Source organism: Mus caroli, chromosome 12 (assembly GCF_900094665.2).
Source record: "Mus caroli chromosome 12, CAROLI_EIJ_v1.1, whole genome shotgun sequence".
Taxonomy (NCBI): Eukaryota; Metazoa; Chordata; class Mammalia; order Rodentia; family Muridae; genus Mus; species Mus caroli.
This window is the reverse complement of record NC_034581.1, coordinates 78559818-78572666: the sequence shown is the minus strand read 5'-3', so window position 1 is coordinate 78572666 and position 12849 is coordinate 78559818. Positions and strand designations below refer to the sequence as shown.

Sequence of the window (12849 nt, the reverse complement as noted above, 5' to 3'; positions counted from 1 at the left end):
CTCAAAGAAATCCCCTGAATCTATATCCTGAGTACTGGTGTTAAAGATGTGTGCTACCATGTGTAGTTTTGTGCAAGCTATTTTAATTCAGGGAGCAGGTTTGGGGTGAGAATCAGTGGGTGGTGTGAGGAATGGACAAAGAAATACCTACATGCTCGCAGATGTTCAAGATCTACCATGCGTGGAGAGCACAGGTTAAAGGGGTGGCTTTTACAAACCAGGAGAATGTGAACAGGTCTTAGAGCCTTTGTTTTCTGTAACTTTATCAGCTTTATTATTTGCTTTTGAATTTTAGCTCATTTTGATCAAAGAACCTACTTTGTATAATTTCAGTCCTTTTAAATCTATTAAGACTTGGTCTGGTGAGATGGTTCAGCGGTTAAGAGCACTGACTGCTCTTCCAGAGGTCCTGAGTTCAGTTCCCAGCAACCACATGGTGGCTCACAACCATCTGTAATAGGATGTGATGCCCTCTTCTGGTGTGTCTGAAGACAGCAACTGTTCTCATACATAAAATAAATAAATCTTTTAAAACATTTACAACATTTTATTAAGGCTTACTTGATTTATGATCTAGCCTATGAGTGCTCTCTCTGGAGAGAGTACATGGTGTTGCTTTTGGGCGAGTGGTGCATAGGTGACGTTTAGATAGAATTGGTTTGTCGCACTCAAGCTTTCCTTTCTTGGTGATCTTCTGGTTAATTGTATTGTCCAATATTGAAAACAGAATATTGAGGCCGGGTTTGGGGATTCACATCTTGAGAGACAGAGCCGGGTGGATTGCATCATTGAGACGACCAGTTTGGGCTACAGAGTAAAACCTTGTCTCAAAAAAAGAGTAGAGTACTAAAGTCTTTGATGGTAACTGTTGAACTGGATGCTTCTCCTGTGAATTCTCACAGTGTTTGCTTCATGGTGGTGGTGTTGTTTGGTACATGTATGCTAGTTTCTTCATTGCTATCAAGAGAAAGTGTTTTTGCTTTGTCTCTAGTGATAGTTTTTGTCTAAGGATCAGCTTTACCCAAATACTGTGCAGTCCTCTCAGTTCTCTCTGGGTACTGTTTGTATGGTACGTGTTTCATTGTTTTATCTTTTATATATATTTGGTGGGTATGTATATTCTCGGAATGTATCAAGTGTTCATGTGTATGCAGGTATGTGTGGGGTTCATGTGTGTGCTAGATGTGTGTTAAGGCCAGAGGTCAACTCTCAGCTGACCTCAGTCACTCTCTACCTTATTTTTTGAGACAGATCTCTCATTGAACCTGGATCTCACTAACTGGCTGGACTGCATGGCCAGCCAGCCCCAGGGAATCTCCTGTCCCCACTTCCCTAGCCCTGGGGATTGCAGATGTGTATGCTGCTGTGGTTGGCTTCTTCTGTGGGGGCCAGAGAGCTGAACTCGGGGCCTCATGCTTATGGCAAAAGCTTTACAGACTGAGCCATCTTTCCAGCACCTCTTCTTAGCGTCTTTTTTCTTGGAGGGTTGGGGAGTGGGATTGAGATAGTCTCACTATGCAGCCTTGGATAGCCTGAAACTCACTATGTAGACCAGGCTGGCCTCGAAGTCATAGAGATCTACCTGTCTCTGCCTCTCTGATTACTAGTGTCTCATTTCATTCTTTACTTTTAACCTATTTATGTCTTTTGTAAACCACATATAATTGGATCACTTTAAGAAATTCTAGCTGGCAGTGGTGGCACACGCCTTTACTCCCTGCACTCCGGAAGCAGAGGTAGGTGGATCTCTGGAATTTGAGGCCAGCTTGGTCTCTAGAGCAAGTTCCATGACAGCTAAGAGCACACAGAAAATCCCTGTCTCGAAAGAAAGAAAGAAAGAAAGAAAGAAAGAAAGAAAGAAAGAAAGAAAGAGAGAAAGAAAGAAGAAAAGAAAGAAAGGGTTCTGCCAACTATTGCATTTAAATTGGAGTATTTAATAATTCACATTTTAAGCAGCTATTGGCAGGGTAGAATTTATGCCTTGTTTTGCCATTTCATTTTTATGTCTTGTTCTACACTTCCCCCATTTCTGCCTTCATTTGTGTTAAATAAATAGTTTTGAGTATTCCTTTCCTTGCCCATAAAATGAAACAAAGAAAAGCAAGGGTTAAATGAGAGGCTGCCCACAACTTAAGGGCGCCATAAACATGGGCACCAGTTGGACCTTGGGCTCTGTAAGAGTCATAGTCATCCCCAGGGGTTTCTTGAAGCAAAGTCCACCCAGGAGGGCTCTTTGGGAGCCTCATGTCTTCTGCCCAGAACACTACCGTTGCAGACGGTTTCTAGGCAACTCTACATCTCAGCCCCTGACTCTCCATCTCTTCCCTGGCTCCTGGCCTTGGCGTAGTCTGGGCTTCTTATGAAGTGCGATGGATTTACTTCCTAATTTCTCTCTACCTCCTGTCAGACCCAGGGTGGGTTTGAGAATCCCTGTAGGGCACAGCTAGGCTGCGGGAGTGTGATGGTGGAGGGGGCAGCCATATGACTTGGAGTTGGTTGGTCGCCTGGTTCCTCCCTCGTGAACTCTGGGATCAGCTACTTTTTAGAGCCGCGCTGACCTCGTGCCTCCGTTGGGACAAAGCTGGACGTGCAGGTCGCTGCTGCTGGCACTGTCTGTGCAGCTGGTGCTTCTTACTGTGGTGTTTCTTTGGTTCCTGCGTCTTTCCACGCTCTTAAATTCCTCCCGTGCAGGAACCAGTGAGTGGAGATCACTGGACCAGATGCCCAGTTCCCCACTCCTCTCTCCATTTGCTTTGAACCCGTGAAACACAATGGGGTAGCAGCAAGGAGCTTGGCAAGGAGAGTCAGTAAGGGTGACCGTATGTGCCGGAGACAGTGTTAGCAGAGCTGACAGAAAGGCTGAACTTATAGGCAAAAGGGGCAACTTCAGCAGAAGCCCAAAGAGGGAACTAACTCCTTGGGGGGGGGGGAAGGGTCACCTGTTCCTTGGTTTATCCTTGCTCTCTCGTTCCCTACAGTATTGCTGATAATGTGTTTCTGTGTCTGTCTCTGCCCACTTCACTAGAAGCTCCACGGGATAAAGACTATGCTTTGTCTCCTGTGTCTCCCTAGAGCCTGGCATCCAGCCAGTGCCATCAAATGCCTGTTGAATGGATGAAGGGGCCCAGGCAGACCTGCACAGCTGCAGCAGGGTGTGTGCAGTGGGGGAAGAGGCAGGGCAGGCGGCGTTAAGCAAGGCCCCTATGACTGGCCTCCTCTGTATCTTGGCTCGGGGCCGAGGTTGGCACCGGGACACACAGGCAGCCTCCAGAGAGCCCTGCCCTAGACCTACTAGGGAGTCAGACCTTTCCAGAAGGAAAGACCCAGAGTAGACCCTGGTGGTGTGAGCATCACAGGGCATAGAGAGTATGGTGAGGGGACAGACTGGAATCATCCCCCCACCCCCTCCACCCGAAGTTTCAGCCATCTGAAGACATGACTACAGGGCCATTTTCATCTGTCACTCTGGGGTTCAGGGTGCATGTGCACGTGTGAGTGTGGAGGTCAGAGGTCACTGTTGGGTGTCTTCCTCTTTCATATCTCTACCCTTCTTTTTGAGTCAGATCTCTTACTGAACTTGGAGCTTGGTAGTGGCTAGACTGTCTGGCCAGAAAGCCCCAGGAGCCCTCCTGTCTGGGCTTATACGTGCCCTTGTCGTGTCCAGCTTTTGATATGGGTGCTGGAGACTGAAACTGAAAACTCGATGACAAGCACTTTACTGAGCCATCTGCCCAGCCTTATCTTTTCTTATAGAGTATGTAACTGTCAGAGTCACCCTCGTCCTTTGGGAAGGTTTTCCTGTAATTGGTGGTGACCCTTGTCCAGCAGGCAGGCAGGCAGTTCCTCAGTTGAGTCTGGATGCTTGGTCCTCTGCTGAGCCTCAGTAGCACTTCTGCATGCATGAGCTTCCCCCTCCCCCCTTTAAAAGGAAACTGGTTATCCCGGTCCCCCATGGACATCTTGCTGGCATTTTGTGGGGCAGTGAGTGAGGGACACAATTAAAGTGGTTGCTTAGGCCAGGGCCCTGAGTATCCTATCAGGCTACGCACACACATAATCCTTTAAAAGCACCTCACTGTTGGTCTTTTTGCTGTCAAAGCTCATACTGTATTGAGCTTGAACCTTGGCCAAGTTTCTGAGCCTGGCCAGCTTACTAACTGAGACCCTGGGGACTCTCTCCCCAGCCTGTCAACCCAGGCTCTGCATCTCTGAGCTGAGGTTCAGTCTGGGCAAAGGGTGAGCCAGGGACTGTGGGTGGGGAGTGGGTCAGTCATAGGCCTCCTGCCTGCTGTGCCCTCCCTGCACCAGGTGGCAGGCAGGCCAGTTCCTTAGCATCAAAGCCTCTTTCTCACCGGCTTGCAAACTCCTTGAGAACAGGGCTTCTGTATCCAGTGGTTCTGGCAAATCTCTGGCCTGAGTGGGAACCTTGTTGCAGTGGTGGGGAACAAATGGCATGTGGACAGCTACTTTGTTTCTAGAGGGAAGGTTTATCCAAGACCTCACGACTCTTTTTTATTTTTTTTTAAGATTTATTTACTTATTATATATGTGAGTACAGATTGTAGCTGTACAGAGAGTTGTGAGCCTTCATCTGGTTGTTGGGAATTGGATTTAGGACCTCTGCTCACTCAGCCCCTGCTTGTTCCGGCCCAAAGATTTATTTATTATTATACATAAGTACACTGTAGCTGTCTTCAGTCCAAAAGGAGGGAGTCAGATGTCATTACGGGTGGTTGTGAGCCACCATATGGTTGCTGGGATTTGAACTCAGGACCTTCAGAAGAGCAGTCAGTGCTCTTACCTGCTGAGCCATCTCACCAGCCCCAAGACCTCACAACTCTTAACTGCCCCCCAAGATGGCATTTCTTGAACACTTACCCAACCTACTTGTAGCCAGAGACCTCAGTTAACTGAGAAGGGCCATTCAGAAAGTGAACCTGTACTTAAGGCCAGCTAGGTCATGCTGGGCCCCTTGGCATAGTCTTTTAATGTTTTAGACACATCTTAGTGTTTTGAGACCCAGTCTAACCATGTCAGAAGCATGAGGTAAACAGACTTAAAACCCTGTGTTCCTGAGCATGGTCCAGGCAGAGGTGAGAAGCTCTGAGGGCGGGAGAGCTGGTACTTTTCCAGGTGGTTCGCATGTAGTATGGGGTAGTAAATGACGGCCCAGGAGCAAATGACTCATGGGCCTGCCACTGGAGAAGGCCTTGCGTTTAGCTTTGTTGGGGAGAACATGGGCTCTGTGTGTATTGTTGGGGAGAGCTAACATGGGTGGGCCCTTTATATAACCTCAGCAACATGGGGAGCTCTGCTGTCTATCTGGGAGATAAACTGGCCTCAGGATTAGGCAGGACCCCAGGCTGGATACCTGGCTGCGTGCACTTTTGCTTGGGTAAATTCTGAGGTGCAGTTCCAGGTCAGGTGTTTAGGTACGGTACAAGTGTCTGCAGCAGAGATGAGGAAGCCGGACACTTGGGACCTGTGCGGTGCATGGGTGTGTGCTGGGGTCAGGCAACACGATAAGCTACGTGTGTAATCCCGCTTCCAGCCGGGGGGGCCAGAGAGCTTCCCAGAGGAAGCCCTGGCTAAAGGATGACAGGGGTGTGGCCAAATGTAAAGGTTGGAAAGGCAGGGACCAGGCTTAGTCAGAGACCTAGGAGCAGTGGGAGGCCTGACCATATTCTTCATGCTTGAAGTGCCAGAAGAGGCAGCAGGAGCCAGAGTCTGGGGACTTTGGGGCCAGGTAGGTGGTTCAGACTTTTCCCCAAGGTAGCCTCTTCAGTGCTCAGAGACATGGCTTGCTTGCTTCAGGTTAAGGTCTTGTAGGTTACCCTGTTTGTGTTTTACTTGCTCTTGGTGGAGACACCAAGCTCTGACTTCTCTGCGTCCTTGAGGGGACCAGGGTGTGAGTGTGTGGGTGGGTGGGGGCAGGTATATGTAATGTCAGTACTCAGGGGGTAAGGTAAGAGGGTCCAGAGTTCAAGGCTAGCCTGAGCTCATAAAATAGTTTGGAGTAGGACTGTTTGGCCCTCTAATGGCTAGGAGGGTTTTCTAGCTGGTTATTACCTGCATTTCAGAGTTGAGCCACTGTGACCCTGGACCAGGCTGGGCACCTCCTCCCTGGTGTCTGTGACTCACAGCAGTCTTGTGTCTCAGATGAACAAATCGAATGGCCCAGGTGTCTGGTGAGTGGCCCAGTCCGTCTCTCAGTGGCCATAACTGGTTCTCCTCCCTTGTTGAAGGGTTCAATAAATTCTCCTGGGTGGGCTAGCCATATAGTTGGGCATGTGTGGTCTGTTATGTCACTTGAAAAGCTGACATACCTTTAGAGTATAGTGATCATTAACACAGTGTACACCCAAGGACTTTCTAGACCCTTCTAACATGTCTCTGAAGCCCATATGTGGGTTCAGCACTACTCTCTCTCTCTTGGTGCACCCTGTGTTTTCTTTTTCTTTCTGTAGAAAATTTCATGCATTCCACCAAAGAGCTTTCTGTGACCTCCCTCTGGTCCCAGGCCACTGATAAATGACACTGGCTTTGTTTTTCAGCCTAGGGCTCCCTGTGGTGCCCTGGTCAGAGATTGGTTGATGTGGAGAGGCTCCTAGAGGAAGGGACCAGAGAAACATAGGCTGACAAAGTGGTTGCAGTGTCTGGGGCCACATGGTGGCTGTGGGTTTCCTTCTGCTGTGATCTTGTATCTGTTGTCAGAGGCCCTGCCGCTGGTCCCAGGAGTGACCTGCCTGCAGGAGTTCCTCCTTACACCTTCTTGAACCTTGGGCATTTGGCCCATTGGCTGGCAAGTCTTTGGAGCAGGTGGCTTCCTTCTTCCTCACTGGAAGGTCAGACCTGCTTACAGTTGAGGGGCTGAGGAGAGGGAGGGGGGGACAGTCAAAAAGAGAGGAAGTGGCTCAGAGCAAGGGTGGGGAGCAAGGGTGGGAGGTACCCCCATGTACTCTGAGAGCTCAAAGCCCCACCACAGCAACCAAGATTGAGGCAGGATCAGAAGTGGTTAGAGAACCTAGGTTTGAGGTGGGCCCGAGTAGCCAGTACAGATGTCACAACTCCTGCAGCTGGACCCGATACTTGCCTCCTCTTTGTGGTGAGGCTCCTTCCCTGCTTCTCTGGAGATTGGAGGGTCTCAGTCATGTTTAAAGAGGGTGAGAGAGGGTTGCTTCTGGCCGGAGCTAGTGAAGAGTGGTGTCCAGCAAGCCCTGACCTAAGGAAAGGTAAGTGTATGGGGCCTAAGATCAGACTGGTGTGTGTTGAGGATTTATTTCATCTTGTGTGTGACATGCCTGGCTTCAAGTCCTGGTGACATAATCATGTGTGACTGTAGGCAAATTACCTTGTTCCTGTAAGCCTTATATAGCTTACCTACAAAATGGGAGTTAAACTATTGATGCTTGATACAAGGCTTTAAAAAATACAAAGTACTTTGGACACTCTTGACACAGACAAGCTGGCTACATTGTTATTATTAGGGCTACTTAGAGCTTGGCTGCCATGGTGGTCCTTCCAGCTTCCTCTTCTCTTAGGCCTGCACGTTTGCCTCCTGCTTGGCAGGCCAGGAAGGGCATCGTTGTGGAGATTTCTGCAGCAGGAAGCTTGTAGAGTGATTCCACCATTCCCCAAACCAGCCTCTTGTTCAGAGCAAGTCCCTGTCTCCCCTATCATGGTATGCCTAGTTGATGGGCTCTCCCTGGTGTGCAGGGTAGGAAGAAAACCAGCTTGATCCACCTTCAGACTTAATCTCCCCTGCCATCGCACACACCCATGGGCAAGAGCTTCCATATTCTGGAGTTCCCGGTCCCAGACTCCATCCTCTGCCCTCCAAACCCCCAAACCAGGCACTGAATAGCCATCCCCTGCCTAGGCCCCCTCTTACAGGAACCTGTGTGCAGTGCACCCATGCTTGCCTGCCACGTGGGCCTTCCCCTGTTGCAGGCCCCCAAAGCCCATGCTGTGACTCCCAGGCGACAGGCATCCTGAGTGCCTGTGAGCATCCCTGAGCTTGCAGCTCCCTAGAGGCACGTGGCCTGCTGGGCTTCCCTCTGTCCTGTCTCCTCCCCCCTCACTGGTTCTTTCTTCCTCTGCCTTGCACACACACACACACACACACACACACACACACACACACACACACACACACACACACACACACACACACACACACACGCATTTCTAGTTTTGCCGGGCTTGGGTCACCCTCGGAGAGGTGGAACTCGAAGTCCTACCCTTCAGCTTCATCATGGAGGCCCCAGGGGATTTTCCANACACACACACACACACACACACACACACACACACACACACACATACACACACACACACACACACACACACACACACGTATTTCTAGTTTTGCCGGGCTTGGGTCACCCTCGGAGAGGTGGAACTCGAAGTCCTACCCTTCAGCTTCATCATGGAGGCCCCAGGGGATTTTCCATCTCTGGCTGGCTTTCAGTTCTCTGTGGTGAATTGGTCTGGCTACCCAAGGAAGGGGGTTTAAAAAGCACGAGAAAGATTTGTTCAAAGAGGTTCTCTCGCCCTGAGCTCTGAGCTCTTGTCCAAATCCTTCCCTTCCTGCTGGTGCTAGGGTGACTCAGTGCCCTCAGTCCTTCTGTCCCTGCGATTTCCACAAATGAAAACAAAGGAGTGCACGGACTTAAAGCTCTCTCGTCGTCTCCTGGGCTAAAGCTCACGCTGTCTACCAGGCCCAGGAGCTGAGGAAGGAAATGGTGGAGGAAGTTGCTCCCCTTCTGGGTGCTGGGTGAAAGTGAAAGAAAGGGAGGGGGCCTCCAGTGAGTCAAGCGGCCAGGCTGGCAGGCAGGCAGGCCAGTCCGGGAGGGAGCCCGGGCAGGAGCTGCGGAAACGTGAGGAACAGCGATAGCACGGAGAGCCTGGGAGGGGAACCGGGGCTCGGTGTGGGCGGGGCTTCTCGTGGGCAGGACTTATGACGCCAGGTCTGTTCTTTGCTGCTGGTTTTCTGGGAACTGCCCCACCTGCTATCATAATCTCTGTGGTAACTGAGCCTACCAGGATCTGCAGATTCATCCTTGTCCACCTCTAGCCTTTCCACCTTAGTGACCCAGAGCCAGAGTCTTGGCAAAGAGGTGGGCTTGTATACCTCCTGCTCTTACCAACTTCCCAGAGGGAGACAAACTAACTAAACAAAATTTTATCTGAAGAACAAAAACTTAACAATACAGCAAGCAGCTATGCATGTTGTAAAATACAGGCCTGGATTCTATTCTGTAGCAATGTCAGTGTAACTGTCACTTGAGACATCAGCTTAGAGTGGGGTGGGGAGTCTGGCTCACTTGTTCAACATGTGCTTAGCATGAATAAAGCCCCTACCCCAGCAACACCATCCTCAAAATATGGCAAAGCAAAACAACTGAACACTTTCCATCATGGGCAGTCTCGAGGGCCTGAGGTCTAGACCTCTGCACCGTTCCTATTTGAGTTAGACTCTGCTCTGGTTAGGCACTCTTTAACAGTGGAGGGGACGGCAGGGGCAGCCAGCAGCAGCTGCTGACCAGCTACTAGACTAAATTGGGCCCTTATCCAGCCAGGGTTGCAAAACAGGTTCTGTGTTAGTTTGAGAAAGATTTCAGCAGCCAGAGCCCCACCCAGCAACTCTTCCCAGGGGTGGGGCCTCACCTACTTGCTTCAGCATAAAAGGCTGCAAGCCTAACTATGGGCCCTGTGGGCTTTGCCTGGTGTGACAGAGGATGGGTGGCTATGCTGGGAATAGTCCCTGTCCCCTAACTTGCTCCTCTTTAGGTGGAGGGGAGCAGTGACCTTAGGGGAATTCTTCTGGGTCTGGAGCTGTTGTGTAGACAGTCATGTGGGGAGGACCCGACCTGGGCTGCACTGTGCCCGAGCCTAGTTTATAGTTTTGATAGGACAAGGTTCTCAGTTTGGCTTTTGCTTTCCCTTTTCCCCGTTTGACTTGGAGCTTAGGCAACATGTCAGCCCCACTTGGCCCCTCGGCCTGTGTCTTTACAGGGTTCCGAGTTACACAATCAAATGCAGCAGACGAGAGTCTAGCCAGGAGGTGGTGGGACAGGAAAAGCAAGGAGACCTGATCCTGCTGTCTTGCTGGCAGCTGCCCCATGATCCCTGGCCCCCATGAGTGACTTGAGGCAGGGGGACACTGGTGCTCATATCTAGGGGTCACGTGGCTAACACTGTCACTGGTTTTTCCTCTGCAGGCTCCAGGACCTGGCACAGGCAGGCATCATGATTAGGGAAGTGTAGCTGAGCGCAAGAGCCTCCCTAGAAGAGGAAGGACCAGCGGACATTTCCTAGCTCTTGCCTGAAGGCTCCTGCGTTTTCCTCTGCCTCTCTTCTACCCTCCCCGGCTACTGGACTGGGGCCAGGCTTCCAGCAGGACCTCCTCCCAAGGGATGGGCAGCAGCTGAAGGACGTCTCACTGCCAGGCTTAGTTGGCCACACCATGAACCTCCAGGCCCAGTCCAAGGCTCAGAGTAAACGCAAGCGTTGTCCTTTTGGAGACCAGGAGCCAGCCGCCAAGGAACAGCCACCACCACTGCAGGCTCCACCACAGTCCCTCAGAGCTAAGGAGGAACAGTACGGGGCCCACGAAGGTCCCACAGGGGTTGCCTCCACCACCCAGCCTGTGGAGCTGTCTCCTCCCAACAACCTGGCTCTCCTGAATAGCGTGGTGTATGGATCTGAGCGGACCACGGCAGCCATGTTGTCCCAGCAGGCCCAAGTAAGCTCGGTAAAGTGGCCCAGCTCTGTGATGGCTCCAGGGCGGGGCCTGGAGCGTGGCGGAGGTGGAGGCATCAGTGACAGTGGCTGGCAGCAACAACCTGGCCAGCCCCCACCCCACTCCACGTGGAATCACCTGCCTCTCTACGGTGGACCCAAAGGGAGCCCTCATCCAGGTGTGGGGGTCCCTTCCTACTATAACCACCCCGAGGCACTGAAGGGGAACAAACCTGGGGGTCCGCAGCTGGATCACTATGGAAACGCAGTGCAGCCCATGGTGCCACAGAAGGTGCAGCTGGAGGTGGGGAGGCCCCAAGCACCCTTGAACTCTTTCCATGCAGCCAAGAAACCCCCAAACCAGACACTGCCCTTGCAACCCTTCCAGCTGGCATTTGGCCACCAGGTGAACCGCCAGGTCTTCCGGCAGGGCCCTCAGCCCTCTAACCCCACCACCTCCTTCCCACCTCAGAAGCAGCAGCAGCAACAGCAACCGGCAGCCCTGCCCCAGATGCAGCTATTTGAGAACTACTACTCCATGCATCAACCGCCTTCACAGCAGCACCAGGACTTTGGCCTGGCACCGGGTGGGCCACTGGGACAGACCCACCTGGCTCACCGCAGCATGGCCCCTTACCCCTTTTCCCACAACCCAGATATGAACCCAGAACTGCGCAAGGCTCTCCTGCAGGACCCTGCTTCACAGCCCGTGCTACCTCAGCCCCAGATGGCCTTCCCGCGTCGCTCCCGCCGTCTCTCCAAGGAGGGAATTCTGCCTTCCAACTCCCTCGATGGAGCTGGCACCCAACCTGGGCAGGAGCCCACGAGCAATCTGTTCCTTCACCACTGGTCTCTGCCGCAGCCACCGCCAGGCACCCTGGGGCAGCCCCATTCTGAAGCCCTGGGATTCCCGTTAGAACTGAGGGAGTCACAGATGCTGGCGGATGGGGACAGACTGGCACCCAATGGTCGGGAACGGGAGCCTCCCGCCATGGGTAATGAGGAGGTCATGAGAGCAGGGGGCCTCGGGGACTGTGGACAGATGATACGAAGTGGGGTGATCCAGAGCACAAGACGGAGACGCAGGACGTCCCAGGAGGCTAATTTGCTGACCCTGGCCCAGAAGGCGGTGGAGCTGGCCTCGATGCAGGTGAGAATGGGCGGCATCTGCTGCGGTAGTGGGGTGATGCGTATAGGTCAGGTTTTATTCAGTTATTTAAAGGAAATGGAAGCTCTTTATTCAGAATACCCCTGCATGAGGCACCTGTACCCGCAGGGACCCTGAGGTTGCCAAGCACGGTGGTTGGTGGGTGGGAAAGTCCTTGTTGGCTTCTTCCCGTGGAACTTGAGGACTGGGAATAGGGGGTGCTGAGATCCAGCATTCTAAGAGGCAAGAGTGTACTGGTAGTTGCACATGATGCTTGTCAAAATGTGTTAGCTATAATCTAGACGAGGAAGTCATGTTGCAATAAAGTTCATGTTTTTTAAAGTCAGAAGGGAAGGAAGACCAATCAGACTTTGAGCACTTGTGTTAACCCTGGGTTTTAAATTTTATTTTATACTTGCTCAAAAGTAACTTCTCAAACGCAATAGCAAAGGTATGAATGTCACCTGCCCCAGGTTTCTGTAAGGAGCTGAGCCACTTAGGATAAACGCCTCCCATTTGATCAGCATTAACTCTCTGTATCCTTAGAATCTGCAGCCACTGTCACCTTTAGGCCCAGGCTGACACACAGGAGGCTACATGATTTCGAGTCTTTGCTCCAGCCTGTGAGAAAATAGCTGCAAACCGCTCCCCACCCCACTCCTTCATCTTGCCACAGCGAGATGCTTGGTTACATGCCACACCCCATAGGCTAGATGCAACATCTGCAAGCCACCTGTGGACCGATGACCACCTGGAATCTGGTGCTTCGGGCCAGGGTGGCACAGCCAGGCAGAAGGGAGGGGGTGGAGAAGATCTGAAAGGAAGAGGGATGGCCCAGGAAGTGCCAGCTGTCAAAGACCAACCAGTAAGTGGTTGAGTTGCTGGGCTGAATGGGATTCCTAGGTCAGCAAACAGGGGCTCAACTCCTGAACCTCACTGCCACCCCCCTCCCCAATCTC

At 51.7% G+C, this 12849-nt stretch overlaps 1 protein-coding gene across 2 annotated transcripts in view; it reads left to right on the top strand.

Moving 5' to 3' along the window:
• Positions 1-12849, top strand: part of Elmsan1 (ELM2 and Myb/SANT domain containing 1) — a 70177-nt gene that overhangs the window by 34854 nt on the left and 22474 nt on the right. For both annotated transcript variants that reach the window (XM_021179360.2, XM_029484528.1), the window contains exon 2: positions 10224-11893. In XM_021179360.2, coding sequence (XP_021035019.1) covers positions 10469-11893 — 1425 coding nt within the window. In that variant the 5' untranslated portion in view covers positions 10224-10468. The remainder of the gene's footprint in view (positions 1-10223; positions 11894-12849) is intronic.